Here is an 18,672-nt window from a genome sequence, read left to right on the forward strand (position 1 = left end):
TATTTTCATTCCCAATTGGTCTCATACCAATTGGACTTGTAATTTTTCAGTTTTGGTCCCTCAAAGGGACCTTGGTCCTACTGCCTGCAGCATGACCACATTGAATCCGAATTTAAACTCAACTCCAAAATTTCCAATACACTTCATTTGGTCAAAAATGACCATTTCTCACCTAAAACTAGGTCAAACACATCACTTCACCATTTCTCCAAATTTTGTCTCCCAAACCCTAAGTTGAAAACCCTAACTTCCATGTTTAGCTCATTTGTTGAATTCTAAAAACATATTTAGTATTTATACACTCATTCACACTTAACTAATTCATAATTTGTATTAAAATTATCCATCCTCAAACCTAAACCCTAGTTGCCCAAATTTCTATTTGGTCCACCATGCTTGATTTTATTCACTTGTTTGTTAATTCCAAGTGTAACTTAGCTACTTAAACATAAATTCAAAGAGAGAATGGAGGAAGAAAACCAACCTTGTGCAGAATTTTTTCACCTCTCCAAACTTCTTCTTTCTTTTTCTTTCTGTTGTAAATCTCTTTATCAAGATATAGTTACAAGATTTAGTGATGGAGAGTAGGGTTTCTATGGTGAGAATTAAGGTTTCTTCAAGCTCAAAATGAGCTTTAATGGAGATTTTGTGAGGGAAAGGGTGAGAGAGAGAGAGGACGGCAAGGTGAAAGAAATGGGACTTTTTGCATATTTTTTTCTTTTTATCAAATTTATCCTCTTGGAAGACCAATTTTATCCAATTTTTTAATTTTTAATTTTATTAGTATTTATGACATCATGGATGATGTCATGCATGATGTCATCTCTTTTCACTTTTTCATTTTCTTTTATTTTTCTATTTATTTTTCCATTAGTTCTTTAATTTAATTTTCGGTTCCGAAATTTTCTTTTCTCTAATTTATTTGACAGTTAGGTCAGGAGTCAGCTCTTGGGGTCAATTGACCAAATTACCCCTCGCTGGTTCAACTCGGTTTGCAAATAATTCAATATTTCTTCCAGCTCCCTAACCTAATTATTTGACTGGCTTAACAACCTTTTTCCGTGATTTTCTCTTTTTCACTGTGTTTGTAATAGTCTTAAGGACCGCGGCGTCACTTTTTACAGTTCAAAATTTCAGTTTAAATCAACTTCGCAGTCCTTCCCGAGAAGGTCACCCATCGCTGTGACTCTCGGCTCGTTTAACTTCTTATGTTCTGTTTTTCTTAACTAATTGACAATTACTAATTATTTGTGTTTATGGCTTATGTAGTTGTCTTAAGTGTGGTTCTAATCCCCTTAATTTTTCGGACTGACTCTGGTCACCGGAATAGTGAAATATGCCAGGCTATACAAATAGTAGTGTTACAATCTGTCTGTGGGTGGAATGCAGTACTGAAGTTCAATTTAGTTCCTAGGGCTCTCTGAAGACTACCCCAGAATCTAGAAGTGAACCTAGGATCTCTTTCTGATACGATGGATACTGGCACTCCATGTAGTCTCACAATCTCATCAATGTACAAGTTGGCCAATCTTTCTAAACTGTAGTCCTTCCGAACTGGCAGAAAATGAGCAGACTTGGTCAGTCTGTCAACAATGACCCATACTGCATCGTGACTCTTCTGTGTCCTCGGAAGTCCCATCACAAAATCCATCGTTATTCTCTCCCATTTCCATTCTGGTACTGGTAGTGGATGTAACAACCCAGCGGGTACTTGATGCTCTGCCTTCACTTGCTGACAAGTTAGGCATTTGGAAACAAACTCTGCCATATCTTTTTTCATACCCATCCACCAGTAATGATCCTTTAGCCCTCTATACATTTTTTGTACCACCAGGGTGCATGGCAAAAGGAGACTCATGTGCTTCCTTCAAAATGATTTGCCTCAAATTGACATCATTAGGAACACATATTCTGCCCTGGTGTAGCAGTAGACCATCATCTCTGATTGAGAATTCTGGTTTCTTGCCCTGTTGGACTTCTTCTAATAATTTCTGATACTTTTGGTCATTCTGAGCAACCATTCTGATCTGATCAATCAACACTGGCTGTACATGTCATGCAACTGTTGTCTGCCCCTCATCATTAATCTCTAAGCTGGCATGTAATGATCTCAACTCATGTACCATAGACAAAGGAGTAACTCGTAGACTTTCCATAGTCTTGATACTTAAGGCGTCAGCCACCACATTAGCTTTCCCTGGTTGATAGTTTATCAGACAATTATAGTCTTTTATCAACTCTAACCATCTCCTCTGTCTCAAATTCAACTCTTTCTGGGTGCCCAAATACTTTAAACTCTTATGATCTGTGTAGATGTAACATTTCTCCCCATAAAAATAGTGCCTCAAGATCTTAAGAGCAAACACAATAGCTGCAAGCTCCAAATCATGTGTTGGATAATTCCTCTCATGCAGTTTCAGCTGGCGTGATGCATAGGCAATGACATTTCGATCTTGCATCAATACACAGCCTAACCCATTGTGAGAAGTATCACTATAAACTGTGTATTCTTTACCCGGAGTAGGTAAAGTAAGGACTAGAGCTTCAGTCAAACATTTCTTCAATTCATCAAAAATCTATTGGCATTTATCCGTCCACTAAAATTTCACATCTTTTCTAAGCAGCTTGATCAATGGAGATGCCAACATGGAAAATCCCTTCACAAATCTATGGTAGTATCCAGCTAAACTCAGAAAACTACGAATCTCTGTGATATTTCTAGGTGGCCTCCAATTAAGGATAGTTTCAATCTTACTTGGATCTACCTTGATGCCCTCTTCTGATACTACATGCCCCAAGAAAGATATTTCTTTCAGCCAAAATTCACGTTTCGACAATTTGGCGTATAGCTGTTTCTCCCTCAAAATCTGCAGTACAATCCGCAAATGTCTATCATGCTCTTCTGCACTCCTCGAATAGACCAATATATCATTTATGAATACCACAACAAACTGGTCGAGGTATGGTCTGAAGATAGTGTTCATCAGATCCATAAAAGCAGCCGAAGCATTAGTTAACCCGAATGGCATAACTAAGAACTCATAATGGCCATAGCGAGTTCTAAAGGCAGTTTTAGGAATACTCTGCTCTTGTACTTTCAGCTGATAATAACCTGATCTCAGGTTAATTTTGGAGAATACAGATGCACCCCTCAATTGATCAAACAAGTCATCAATGCAGGGTAATGGATATTTATTCTTTATTGTCACCTTATTCAACTGCCAATAATCAATACATAAGCAGAGAGTGCCATCCTTCTTCTTAACAAACAACACTGGCACTCCCCAAGCTAACACACTAGGGCGAATAAAGCCCTTGTCAAGCAGCTCTTGCAACTGCACTTTCAACTCTTTCAATTCGGCTGGAGCCATTCTATATGGTGTTATGGAAATTGGGTCCATACCAGGCATAACATCAATCTCAAACTGCACTTCTCTTTCTGGAGGTAATCCTGGCAATTCATCAGGAAACACATCCGAAAAGTTACATCTGATAGGATGTCCTCGATCTTTGGACTCCCCACTTGGGTGTCTATCACATGTGCCAAGTATGCTTCACACCCTTTTCTGATCATTTTTCCGGCTAATGCAGCCAAAATGATGTTTGATGGCAGTAAATGCCTCTCCCCATATATTACCACATCACCGTACAAAGGGAGACCAAAAGTGACTATCTTCAGTCTACAGTCAATCATGGCGTGATGCCTGGCTAACCAATCCATGCCCAAGATAATATCATAATCTCTGAAGGGCATTTCAATCAAATCTGACAAAAAAACATGTCTTTGGATCACCAAAGGATAGTGTCTATAAATTTTGTTGACCCGAACCTCTTATCCTAACGGATTAGTTACTAGCACTTCAAAACCCATTTAGACACATGGAACAGCAAGTGAACTGACTATGCTAGCACTAACATATGAGTGGGTTGAACCCGGATCAAATAACACAAACACTTTTTGATCAGAGATAGAAAATGTACCCACTACAACATCAGAAGTCTCAGCCTCTTCTCGCTGTCTCATTGTGTAGACTCTGGCTGACGCACTTACTTGTCTTGGCCCGACCAACGATGCCTTGGCGCGAGCGGTGCCTCTACCTCTGCCTCTTCCTCTGCCAACTGATTGTGAACCTCTGGGAGCAGGACTCTGAATAGATACTTCTGCAGTCGTAGGAGTTGGACAGTATCTCGGAGCACTAGTGCAGTCTTTAGCAAGATGGCCCTTGCCTCCACAGTTAAAATAGGCTCCAGTGGCCCAATAGCATTCTCCCCCATGAATCTTGCCATAAGTCTCACAGGGGTGGGCAGGATATGAACCCCTGCTCGACTGCTGACCAGACCTAGGGGGTCTCTGTCCAGAGAATCTGCCCCTTCCAAATCTTCCACCTCGACCTCTACTAGGTCTGCCAAATTTTTTTCTCTTCCCAGAAGTACCACCAGAACTTTGTTCAACTGCTTTTCCCCCTTATCTTTCTCTGATTTTTCAACTTTTTCTGATTTTTTTTTACAGGTGTTGCTTTTGATTCAATCCTTTCTTGCTCAAGTGCTTGAGAGATGAGCTCTGAGAAGTTACTGTGCCTGAATCCCACAACTTGCATCCTCAAACTGGGCTTTAAACCAGTCTCAAATCTCTTGCACCTTTCCTTGCTGGTAAAAAGGAGACTCCCAGCATAATGGCTTAAGCGGGAGAACTCCCTCTCATATTCTGCCACTGATTTACTCCCTTACTTCAGACTCAGAAATTCTTGCAACTTTTGATCCACATATGCGTCTGGGATGTATTTTTGTTTGAATTCTCTGATGAAGTCATCCCAGGTTAGTACTGGTGGTTCACCTAAGCTGTGGGGGATGGTCTTCCACCAATCATACGCATCTCCTTGCAGTAGAGACACATAATATTCAAACTTCAGTTCATCTTGGCAGTGCAGCTTCTTAAATACTCTATCCATCTTTTCAAGCCATTGCTCTGCCTCTAAAGGGTCTACTGTACTCTTAAATTTAGTAGCTCCATACTTCAATAACTTGTCATACTTTTTGGCTGGAGGCAGTGGTTGTACTACAGGTGTCTAGGGTGGAGCTTAAGCAGGCATAGCCCCTAGCCATTTGTTGAAACATCGTAGCCATCTGCTGTGCAAACTGTGTAGGAAACTGCGGCATTTGTGGGGCTGGTGCTAGTGATCCACTAACATTCTGTAAAGCTGGGCCTTTCCCTTGTGCCTCAGCTTCAACAGATTACTCGACTGAGTGATCCCCTTCTTCCATTTCAATCTGAAGTTAGGGTATCTCCTGAACAAATAAAACAAGGAGATTTCTCTCTATTAGTTCATATTTATGATGTAATGCATTGTATGTAACAAATATGGACGTTGAGCAATTGTACTTAACAAGAAAAGACACAATTTCATAAGTTAAAACATACTTTAAAAATTTTGCTCTGATACCACTAAAACATGTCACACCTTACCCCTCTGTAAGGCATAACATGATCCCGTAGAATACCTAATGAACTATTGATAACTCACTAAGTACCCTACAAGGGATTTTAAAATAATTTTCTTACTTTTATAAGTGGTGAGCATTTTCTAATAGGTATTAAAATCATTTATTCAAAGTTGAAAACTAGTTAAATTTTTTTTTTGCCCATTTTATTTTTTCGTAAATTTTATAAAAATTTTGGCAGAGTGCCGTCTGTATTTTGAGAAAACAGTTCTTCAAGTACTTGTAAAAAGTACTTCTAATAATTTATGTCCACAATTTCAACAACTCCACAACAATCCCAACCAATTTCTCAAGTTTCAAAATTCAATAATCCTCATTTCTCAATTTCCAAAAATTCAATAATCATCAAGATACTGTCAATCAATTTCATTCATTCATATTTCATTAAAAATAAAAAATTTATATATACATCATACTAAAAATTTAAATTAAAAGAAATTCAAACTAAATTTTATTACAACTTTATACAAACTTTGTACAAGCTGCTCAAGACCAATTTTACATGTCCATACAATTACATGCATTACATACATCAAAATAAATATTTACATTCGGGGTATAAATTATACCCAATAACTTCAAAGCAGGTAGCTCCTCTGTCTTCAGCAGCTCAATCTGCTGCTCCTCTAGTCTCTAAATCTGCGACAGCAATAACAGCCATCGCTGAGTACTAGGACTCAGTGGTGTACAACATACTAAAATAATCTTTATGCAGAGTTTAAATCATATTTATTCAAAAATTAGATTGAACATGAGTATTAAATACAAAACATGAATTATGAGATTTTAATCCAAACAATTTCATTTTGAAGTGTCAAAATCAATTTCATAAAACCCACAGTTATATCATGCCATTCGAAACAAATATAATCTCAATAGCCAGAGGCTAAAGAGAAGTCACATCACAAGGCTAGCTAGCTCAAATATATGGATATCCATTCAATTTCTTCTTCTACTGGCACACACCTCAACACTTCAGCCAGAGAAGGAATCAAAATTCGAAACTGATTACCCCCACTAGTCATGCTAGTGAGGTGTTCAAATATATGGTCATGACACTGTGGTTTCAAAACTTATCTTGACAATTTACTAAACATTTATGCCATCTCAAATATACACAAATAACTTCCAACAATTTAAATGAAAAGCATCATAATAATATCACAATTCAATATTTCAAATTATTCAAAACAATATGCAGGAGATAATCTACAAAAATTGTACGTTGTGCACAAACCTTAAGTGAGTCGCCTCTTGGCCTTGACTCGATTCCTCGGGTTCTTTTCCACTGAAACACATTGTTTCACAGTGTTTCAGTACCATAACTTAGCATAAATCCAAAAATAAATTTAAATTCACTTTTATCTAGCTCTAATGTGCTAAACTTGACGTTCTTTAAATTTTGTGTTTCGAGGTTACAATTCACGACACTATTCAAGTCAATTTATTGACTTTCTAAGGCCTAATAGGTATGTGAATTCCAACTTCACCCACATACCACATTTTGGTCACTAAATTTGTTGGTTTTGGTTGTTTACTCAAATTCTAAGTCTTTTAGGCAAATTTGCAAATTTTCAGTTTTGGTGTCTTAAGTTGCACTGTTCCATTGGTTATTTTTCTGTTAGAATTTCGCAAAACTTTCTTCACAGAAAATATTCCATATTGTCCTAACTTTATTCTCCTTTTTGAATCACTCCAATTGGAGTTTTGTAGCTCAAGTTATAGCTATTTGAATCATAGCTGCCGGATTAGACTTAACCCAGATTTCTGGGCAGCAAACTGGTTCTGGCAGTTTTAGGTTACCAACTTTGGGTGGCCAAATGACTTTGTTAAGGGCATAATTTGGGTTTGTGTTCTTCATGAAAGTTTTAGGTCTATATCTCAAATGTCCATTGGTAAAATTTCAGGTCATTTATACTTGCCTAGCTCAAGTTATGGCTAAATGAACAAACACTGTTTATTTGGTCATTTTTGTACAGGTCAGACTGAGAAAATCTAGATTTGGTCAATTTGTTCACTAGGTTTTGGTCACTTTTTGGGCATGATTCCTAAATGAAAATTGTGTCATTTTGTGTCTATTTTCATTCCCAATTGGTATCATACCAATTGGACTTGTAAATTTTCAATTTTGGTCCCTCAAAGGGACCTTGGTCCTGCTGCCTGCAGCATGACCACTTTCAATCCGAATTTAAACTCAATTCCAACACTTCCAACACACTTCATTTGGTCACAAATGACCATTTCTCACCTCAAACTAGGCCAAACACATCATTTCACAATTTCTCACATTTTTGACTCCTAAACCCTAAGTGTCCAAAACCCTAGTTCACCAATTCATTGCATTTACCTAATTCAAGGCATTTAACCATAATCATTCAACTCTTTGATGTTTATATTCCCCTTTAATTCAATCAAACCATGAAAATCATACTCCCACACATGCTAGCCGAAATTTCCTCTCTTCCTAATCATGCAAATTTTTCCAATTTCTTCATATAATCTCATCCATTTCTACCCTAAATCCATCATGTATACTAAAAAGAAAGGTTAGATTAGCTTACCTTAAGTGAGCAGAATTTATATCTCCATTTCTTCAAACTTTGCTTGATTTATTTACTCCCAATCTTCTTATCAAAGCTCAAACACAATTTTTAGTTAAGGGATGTAGGGATTTCATGGCACAATTTAGGGTTTAAGGGAGCTTTAGGTGGGCTTCAATGGAGGTTTCATGAAGAAAATGAAAGAGATGAGAGAGAGAGAATGGATGGCTTGAAGAAGAAGAAGAAGAAGACCAATTTTTTTTCTTTCTTAATTTGTCTTTTATTTGTTAGAAATTATCCCAAAATTTCAAATTTTGAAAATAAAAATTTATTGCAACATGCTTATGTCACCACATGATGTCATTACTTTTTCAACTTTTCTTTTTCTTTTTTTTTATTTTTTTTTATTAGTTCTTTAATTTAATTCCCGACTCTAAAATTTTCTTTTCTCTGATTTTATTTGAAAGTTAGGTCAGGAGTCAGCTCTCGGGGTCAATTGACCAAATTGCCCCTCGCCGGTTCAACCCGGTTTGCAAATAATTCAATATTTCTTTCGATTCCCTAACCTAATTATTTGACTGGCTTAACAATTCTTTTTCGTGATTTTCTATTTTCCACTGTGTTCACAATAGTCTTAAGGACCGCGGCGTCACATTTTACGGTTCGAAATTTGAGTTTAAATTGACTTCGCAGTCCTTCCCGAGAAGGTCACCCATCGCTGTGACTCTCGGCTCGTTTAACTTCTTATGTTCTGTTTTTCTTATTTATACTTAACTAATTGAAAATTACTAATTATTTGTGTTCATGGCTTATCTAGTTGTCTTAAGTGTGGTTCTAATCTCCTTAATTGTCCAGACCGACTCCGATCATCGGAATAGTGAAATGTACTAGGCTATACAAATAGGGGTATTACATGAGGAGTGAGAGAATATTACAAGAGCAAAAACTAGAAGAAAAGCAAAAGCAGATAGGAGAAACTTCTAGAAATTCAAATAGCCAAACACAAGAGAAAAAGACGTAAGCTGAAGAAGACAAGGAAGAGGAGGAAAGAAAGAAAAGGAAATTATCTGAATCATACCAACCCCCTCTACCTTTTCCTCAAAGGTTCCAAAAAGCTAAATTAGATAAGTAATTTGAAAATTTTTAAAAGTTTTATAGAAACTTTACATAAATATTCCTTTTACAAAAGCACTATCTCAAATGCTATCCTATGTAAAATTTTTAAAGGAAATTCTTTCCAAGAAGAGAAGGTTGGAAGATTATGAAACAGTTACTTTGACAGAGGAATACACTGCTATCCCACAAAATAAGCTGTATCCAAAGCTAAAAGATCCCGGAAACTTCTCCATACCTTGCCTCATTAGTAACATGAATATAGATAAGGCCTTCTGTGATCTTGGTGCTAGTGTGAGCCTAATGCCCCTGTCTATATGTCAAAAGCTAAATGTTGGGGAACTCATACCAACTACTATCTCATTACAATTGGCAGATAGATCTGTCAAATATCCAGTTGGCATCCTAGAGAACATCCCCATTAAGGTAGGAAAATGCTTTATTCCTGTAGATTTTGTAGTCCTGAAGATGGAAGAAGATGTTCAGATTCTCATAATATTGGGAAGGCCTTTCTTGGCAACCACTGAAGCTATTATAGATTTAAAAAATGGGCGGTTAACTCTCAAGGTGGGATACGAAAAAGTGAAATTCAACTTTTTTAGAGCAATGACGCATAAAACTGTATCTGATGAATGCTTAAGGGTTGATGTCATAGACAAGCTAGTAGAGGAGGAATTTCAAAAGAGATATCCTGAAGATCCTCTTAAAGCTTGCATAGTACACAACTACACAGTGGAGAATGAAAATAAAGAAATTGTAGCCTATGAACAATCTTTGGAAGCTAGCCTACCTTTACCTTTAGTTCAAGCACTACTAGTAGAAGAGTTATAGGAAGAACAACTCAAAAGCAAGTCACCAGAGGAGACTAAGTAGGTAGAACTGAAACCTCTTTCTTTTACTCTAAGGTACGCATTCTTGGACTCCAACTCCAAATATCCTGTTATTTTGGATGCTAGCTTGAATAATGTAGAGGAGGAAAAACTCTTAAGGAAGCTTAGAACCCATAGTAAGACTATAGGGTACATATTCATAGAATACCTATGAAAGAAAATAGTAGACCAACTATTAAATACCAAAGTAGACTGAACCCTAACATGAAAGAAGTAGTTAAAAAGAAAATTTTAAAACTATTAGATGCAGGTATTGTATACCCAATATCTGATAGTAAATGGGTCAGTTCAGTATATGTAGTACCTAAAAAGGGTGGGACAACTATTGTAAAAAGCAAAAATAATGAGCTAATCCCCACTAGAGTAGCCACTAACTAGCGTATGTGCATTAACTATAGAAAATTAATTAGTGCCATTAGAAAAGACCTTTTTCCTCTTCCATTTATAGATCAAATGTTAGAAAGACTAGTAAAGCATTCTTATTTCTGCTATCTAGCTGGGTATTCAGAATTTTTTCAAATCTCCATTCACCCTGAGGACCAAGAAAAGACCACATTCACTTGTCCTTATGGCACTTTTGCATATAGGAGAATGCCCATTGGTCTTTACAATGCCTCTATTACTTTTTAAAGATGCATGATGGCTATTTTTTTCTAATTATATTGAAATATAATGAAAGTTTTTATGGATAATTTCTCTATTTATGGAACCACTTTTGATGATTGTTTAGTTAACTTGTCCAAAGTGCTACAAAGATATGAGGAATCAAACATGGTTTTAAACTGGAAAAAATGCCACTTTATGGTAAGAGAGGGTATTGTTCTTGATCATCTAGTATCAAAAAGAGGAATAGAGGTGGAGAAGGCAAAGATTGAAATAATTGAGAAAATACCACCTCCTTTATCGATCAAAGGAGTGCGAAACTTTTTGGGACGTGCAGGCTTCTACACAAGATTCATCAAAGATTTCTCCAAAATAGCTAAGCTTTTAACTAACCTACTAAATCAAGATATTCCATTTGATTTTGAAGAAAGTTGCCTTGTTGCATTTAGCAAGATAAAGGAAGCATTAATTTCTATACCAATTATGCAACCACCTGATTGGGAGTTACCATTTGAGATAATGTGCAATGCAAGTGACTATGCAGTAGGGGTAGTACTTGGACAATGAAAGAATAAGAAGGTTCATACCATCTACTATGTTAGTAAGACACTTGATGATGCACAAGTCAATTATGCAACCATAGAGAATGAACTCCTAGCAGTAGTATTTGCAATTGACAAATTCAAGCCTTACTTAGTTGGATCCAAAGTCATTGTATACGTAGACCATGCTGCTATTCAGTATCTCTTAAATAAGAAAGAAGCAAAATTAAAGCTGATCTGATGGATTCTACTTCTATAGGAATTTGACCTTGAAATCAAAGATAAGAAGGGGATCGAGAATGTCGTAGCTGACCACCTCTCTTGACTCAAGTAGGAAGAAATAGGCGAGAGTTTTGAAAATTTACCAATTGATGATTCCTTTTCAGATGCGTACCTGTTAGCAATGTCCCAAGCACTTTGGTATGCTGATATTGTTAACTATCTTATGTGTAGAGTTTTACCATCCAACATGTCATACCAACAGAAGAAGAAATTTCTACATAACATAAGGGATTACACCTAGGAAGAACCTTTGCTATTCAAGAGATGCTATGATGGGCTAATAATAAGGTGCATATCAGATAAGGAAATAGAGAGTATACTATAACACTGCCACTCATCACCCTATGGAGGACACTTCAGCACAACAAGGACAGCATCCAAGATCTTACAAGCAGGATTCTACTGGCCCAACTTGTTTAAAGATGTAAGAAATTTTATACTGACATGAAATTAGTTCCAAAGGACTAGAAATATTTCAAGATGGAACGAAATGCCACTACATGGTATACTTGAAGTTGAGCTATTTGATGTTTAGGGTATAGACTTTTTGGATCCATTCCTATCTTAGTTTAGCAACAAGTACATCCTTGTTGGTGTAGAGTATGTATCAAAATGGGTAAAAGCAATGGCTACACCAACAAACGATGCTAGAGTAGTGGTCAAGTTCCTCAAGAAATACATCTTCATAAGATGTAGCACACTAAGGGCAATCATTAGTGATGGGGGAGGTCAATTTTGTAATCAGCAGTTTGAAACATTATTGAAGTTTCAAATAATGTGACACACAAAGTGGCAACACCTTACCACCCTCAAACAAGAAGTTTCAAATAGGGAATTTAAGAGGATCCTTGAGAAAATAGTAAATCACTCAAGGAAAAATTGATCCTTAAAATTAAATGATGCATTATGGGCCTACCGCACTGCTTTTAAGACTCTCATTGGAATAACCCCCTTTCGCTTGTTATACGGGAAGTCATGCCACCTCCCCATCAAGCTTGAACACAAGGCCTATTAGGCAATCTAAACCCTAAATTTTGATTTGAAGTTGCTACAGCTCAATGAATTAGAAGAGATCAGGCAAGATGCCTATAAATATGCAATAATCTTCAAGGACAGAACCAAAAGCTGGTATGACAAGCAAATAACTAGAAGAGAAATCAAGGAAGGGGATCTTATTTTGCTCTTTAACTCAAGATTAAAGCTATTCCCAGGAAAACTAAGATCAAGGTGGTCTGGACCCTTCAAGGTTATACAAGTCTTCCCACATAGAGTAGTAGAAGTATGGAGTGAGACTTCAGGCACCTTCAAGGTCAATGGGAAGAGACTAAAGCCATACTTCTCAGGGGAACCAATCGAGAAAGGATCCACACAATCCTCCAGCAACCCTCCAGCACAGCCATGAACCAAGAGGAAAAGTCAAGCTAAAGACCATAAATAAGTGCTCCTTAGAAGGCAACCCAAGACTTTTAATGTTCTTTATAGTTAATCTTATTTTTCATTTTATCATTACTTATAGTCTTTGTAGGCACCCCACTCTTCAAATTGAACATACTGATAGAAGCAAGGAGTAGGAAGCAAGAAGAGAATGGAATCACTAAGTCATAAACACATAAGAGAGGAAATCACAAAACTAGGGAAGTATTTTTATTGCTAACTTCCATGTGCATCTCATTTTTCTACTTAGAAGCATGTTAGCATCAAACCTTGAAAAGATAGGAAGAGAAAGCACTTAAAAGTATAAAGATATTATAAGTATAGAAAGTTACATGGGTATGATCTGTGTAGTGTTACACGCTCCATGTAACATACTGGACCCAGAAACTTACACACATGAACACTCCAGAAAGTTAAACGGGGTACCAGCATGAAGCCACACGACTCATGTAACTAGAAAAAGTGAAAGAAGAGTGAGACGAAATGAGGCAGAAACTTACACAGGCCTTCCCCATGTACCATTATACGGCCCCGTGTAAGTAGAATAGGGTGCACTACGAGGGAGAAAATATGGTAGAAAGTTACACGGGCCTAACTCGTGTAGTGGTACATAGTCCGTGTAACTTGCCATAATGTGAAAAAAAAGAGACAGATAGTTACACAGGTCCACCCCATGTAGTGATACACGGACTCGTGTAAACCTTTGCAGACGCAATACTGAAGAGGCGCGAAGTGGCATTCTAAATAGCACCCCACCCCTTTAAATAGCCCTTAAACCGTTACAATTCCCATTAAAAAACTTTTAAACTCTTCCTCTCCAAGATTTTCTCCTGAGAAATCTCTTCCACTCTTGATTTCCTAAAACCCTAGCCATTCCCTTACCTTTTTCCCATGGCCCCTACAAAGTAACCTACAAGGAGAATTGGTTCTTCTTCTGGGAGGGAGATGATTCACAATCTCTACCCTAAAGACCAAGAACTCACTAAGCAAGATAGTAAAAACTCCAAACATAGCCTCAACCCTAGCCACAACTACAACCCCAGACACAGCAACCACCGTAACCTGACTTCTCACTGGCCTGGCCATTTCGAGATGCAGAGCATAGGGATATTTACGCCAGGCTCCGTAACTAAAAGATCGTGTCCACAAAGTACATGGATGTCCCATTGTTAGAGCAACTGGGTTTGAAAAATGAGATTGATGGGCTTCTTGACATTATTGAGTGGACTCAATTAACCTAAATATAGTTTCCACCATACAAGGACACGACACTGGAGTTCCTAGGTAGTTTTAAGGCCACTCTTTGGGCCACCAACAAGGGAGACAAGGGTAAGATTAAGTTTCAGCTCCTGGGTGTTGACTACATCATGAACATAGACAAATTTAATGCCATTTTTGGATTTGATAGTGCGAGACACTAAGAGATACCCTAGAATAGGCTTGACTATGATAGTGTGGAGTTTTGATGATTAATTACACTAAACACTAAGGTTTATAACTCCAACAAATCTAAACCTTTAGATTGATGAGCCCTCCCTTGAGATATATGCATCGGTTCATAGCACACACTATGATGGGCCATGGTGATAGCCTGGGCATGGTAAACGTCAATGAACTATTCTTCCTATGGTGCATGGTGATAAGACAGCACTGCAGCACCGACTATTTCCTATGCAACCACTTGAGGAGGATGTCTCACTAGGCCACAAGGCATATTGTGTTAGGTGGCCTCATTACTGCCATTGCCCTACACTATGGGTTTGTGCTAGGACACGTTAGACTATGCCTTATCTCTGGCACCTCCAGGATTGATCAGACTATCTGCATATCCATGGGGATATGCAGAAGAGTTGAAGATGAGTGCCTTCTCATAGATGCAGAGGGGAATGTCATTAGGAAGGCACCAATAGGGGCAGAACTAGGGGAGTCTTCCTAGGCACAAGCGTTGAGAGAGGAGCAGCAGTAAGAGGAATAGGACCCTCTCCTCCAAGGATCACTGGCTCGAGTCCCTCTATACACTCCACCACCTGCAGACCCTATGCTTGCTTATCTGCAGAGGATGGAGACTACTTTTAACACTAGACTGAGGGCTCTAGAGACCACTATAGTATACAGACTTCGAGCAGTAGAGGATAGTCTCTAGGAAGCCCACAACAAGCTGATCATAATCCTTAAGAGGCAGGATGTAGAGGCCCCTTCCTCACCATCATAAAGATTCTAGATATAGGACCATAGACTAAGACACTTTTTTTATGCATTGCATAGGCATAGGCCTTAGTCCTAGTCATTACCTAGGTAGATAGGTCCATTTTGTTTATACTCTGCTCTATATGTTCATTCTCTTTGCCTTAATACATAATATGCTTTTCTTAATGTCTATTGCCTTTTCTTTAATTACTTTTGCATATTGTGATTGCTAATGAGGATAATGTCAAATTTGAGTTTGAGGTTGCATGCATGCATTGCATTCATTGCATTTCATTTTTATTATTGCATTGCCTTATTATATCTATATTATACTTGTGTATAAAAAATCTAGAAAAATTTTTGCAAATTTTGAAAATTTTGAACTCTTTCAAAAAGGCTTTTAACATAAATTTATAATCGAGACCTTAATAAGCTAATGACTGGACTGTCTAAGAAAGAGGAATGGATGCATTTGGATAGGCAAAAAGGTTTTAATATGTTATTTGTGAAAAATTTAATTACCTAAGTGAAATACAAACAATTCTGAAATGGCCTCACTAGCCCTAGAACATGTCTCTTGGACCTTTCGAGATGAAATCCTAGCATATGCTTAATGAAGAGATGATTAAGACATTCTTTGTTTATGGTCTCACTAAGCCTTAGCCACTCTTGATTAAATTATATCCCTTGTAGCTAACTTGAACCTATAATTTTACCTATATTATTTACCTAGCTCCTAGCTTAAACACCTATCTCACCCTTTGAGGAAGCTCAATGCGTAAGTAAAAAGTATATTAAATACCAAGGAAAATATGGAAAAAAGGTGCAAAACTTAGAAGAAAGTGCTAATGTGTGGTTAAAATCATTGAGAAGAATTACCTCTCCAACCCATCAAAAACAATGAGTTTGGGAGAGAGGACAAAAAGGACACAAGTTTTTTTTTATTAAAAAAAAAAAAGAAGTCCCAGAGGAGCATACTTTGCACTAAAAACCAAAGGGCCCCCCCTCCATATATAAAACTAGTAAAATAAACCTAGTATATTTGATACTTGTGCATAATGGCAACCCTCATATTCGCATTCTCTAAAAACCCTTCATTAGTAGCCAAACCACCACCCTTTAGCCCCGTTACAATCCTTTTAAAGACCTTTTGATCTTTTGAAAAGTGCATGCTACATTAGTAGAGTTAGGAAATTGAGATGTGCCTATAGGTTTGGAAATAAAACACTTTATCATAATCATCCATAGTAGAGCCATTTTTAATGGAGTGAGTGTTTCTCATATCTATTTTGATAAAGCAGGTTATTTGTGACTTATTAATGGCCGTGCACAGAGGAATAATTAGTAGAAGCTCCATAAAGGGAATAAGGTTCTAGCAGACAACTACTGATGTCTTTATGCCTTAAAAGTGGGAAATTGGTATGAAGATTAAAAAATTTCAGTTATGTGCCAGTTGAGTTTTTAGTTATTTTTCTAAGTACCCCAATGAGTTTTTAAAAGTTTTGTTTTGCTTGAGGACAAGCAAAAGTTTGAGTTTGGGAGTATTTGATACACTTGCATCATATATATATTTTTTAGGCATCATTATACTGTATTTCATAGCATTTAGGTAGTTGATCACATGCATTTTAGTTAGTTTCATTAATTTTCTATTAAAGTTATTGATCTCCACTAAATTTCATGTTTTATGTATCTTTTTAGGTGTTGTAAAAGAAATCCAAGGCAGAAGAGTAAATTTAACAAGTTTGGAAAGAAGGAAAAGCAAGGAAAGTTGCTGCACCAAAGTACACAGGTTGAGTAAGATAAAAGACAAACCTTTGTAACCTTCTAGCAGGAGAAAACTAAAGAAAGCACAAAGAGCCACAGTACATGGGTTGTGTAAATGACTTCGTGTAACTCACTAAGACCTTTGTAACCTTTTGGACATTTGAACCTGAAGAGCTAAGGGAAGAAAACAGTACACGAGCCGTGTACTTTAACCCGTGTAAACCCTATGTGCCCTGTGTAATCATTTGGCTCCCACTAGAAAGAAGCCAAGTGCAGTCCAAAGACTTACACACCCCTGGGCCATGTAGGACATAGGCCATGTACCATGCAGCAGCTAGCTTCCTAATTCAATTCCAACTTTAGTTTTTGCATGGAAAATAGACTTCCAATGCCTTTGGGATTCTAAAACATAACCCTAGGACACCTAATATAAATACCAGAGGACAGAAAGCATGCAAAAGGGGGGAATGCCTTCTACAGAAAACTTCCAATTTAGCATAAAAAACCCTAGTTTCCAAGCCATTTGAAGGAGAACTACATCAACACCAAGGAGGAGATCTTTCAGCCAATGTTCCACAAGTCCAAAGGTGTAGAATCTTTCTCTGGGTTCTTTTGTTTTGATTCTTTAGATTGGTTTTTGTATTCTTTTACTTTAATTACATTATGTTTTCAAACTCACCATAACTGAGTAGTTCCTTTAATTCTAGAATTAGGAAAGTAGCACTCTTAATTTCTGTTATGGATACGCACTAAGCATATTTAATGGAATTGAGTTTTGTGCTTTGATTTAATATTCTATGTTCTTAATGCATGCTATGTGTTGGTACCCACCTAGCTATGATCTAAGATACTAATTGAAGAACTTAAAGGTGAAGATTAGTATTGAAAAATTAGAATCTTGAACCTAGGAAATCTAACCTAAAGATAGGTTGATGACCTTTGTGGAATTCCATAATTAATCAAAGATCTTAAAGGGTTTTAATTAAGATTGATCACTATGAAAGTAGGGTTCAAATTAATTAAAATACACCTTAGATACCTTGAGAGAGGATCTAGGATACTTTAGGATTAATTTCCATTAAGGTAACAACACTAAATCCATTGAATGAACAAGGTTAAAACCATAACAGCGTTAAGGTACGAAATCTTAATTCTAAAATTATTTACTTCATGGAATCTTTTAAATTCTCAGCTTTATTTTCTCTTGCATTCTAATATTCTTGGTAGTAGTTTGGATTTAAGTTCCTTTATAACCTTCGGTAGTTTAAATAGTCAAAATTGCTATCTAGCTTAGCACTTATGTCTATAAATTTCTCGTGGAAACGATACTCTACTCATCACTTTATTACTTGTTCACGATTCTTGCACTTGTGGGGTTGTAAAATTAGCAAACAATAGGATGATATGTAAGCAGTATCAAAACATATTGATTCTTATACAAGATAACTTAATATCTCAAGTAGAATGATTATTTACATGATTGTCACGCAAGTCTTTCCATATATATAGGTAAACTTCCATATGGAATCATCCTGTGGGTAATTTCAGTTAGCTTGTTTCTACAAGCATTATAATGATCCAAAATTGAGACCGTTACTAGCATTAAGGCACATATAGAATTAAAGCCACTAAAACCTGTAGCAAGCCTAAATACCTTTACGTTAACTAGGCCTTATAACACTTTCACTTCTTTACTCAACATAACAAACAATTCATTTCTCATGTTTACTATTAAAATCCCATCATATCTACATAAATATGGCATTCGTTCTCTTAAGCCCAATAGGCTCTCCTTTCCATGGACATGCTTTACAA

The 18,672-nt window shown here is 36.9% G+C and overlaps 1 protein-coding gene across 1 annotated transcript; it reads left to right on the plus strand.

Moving 5' to 3' along the window:
- The first annotated feature begins 9,239 nt into the window (after window positions 1–9,239).
- Window positions 9,240–9,983, plus strand: LOC110635332 (uncharacterized). The gene has a single exon (XM_021784622.2). It carries the CDS (start codon window positions 9,240–9,242, stop codon window positions 9,981–9,983), a length of 744 nt encoding a protein of 247 aa, XP_021640314.2.
- The last annotated feature ends 8,689 nt before the right edge of the window (window positions 9,984–18,672 follow it).

The sequence above is a fragment of the Hevea brasiliensis genome, chromosome 4 (genome assembly GCF_030052815.1).
Source record: "Hevea brasiliensis isolate MT/VB/25A 57/8 chromosome 4, ASM3005281v1, whole genome shotgun sequence".
In the NCBI taxonomy this organism is placed as follows: domain Eukaryota; kingdom Viridiplantae; phylum Streptophyta; class Magnoliopsida; order Malpighiales; family Euphorbiaceae; genus Hevea; species Hevea brasiliensis.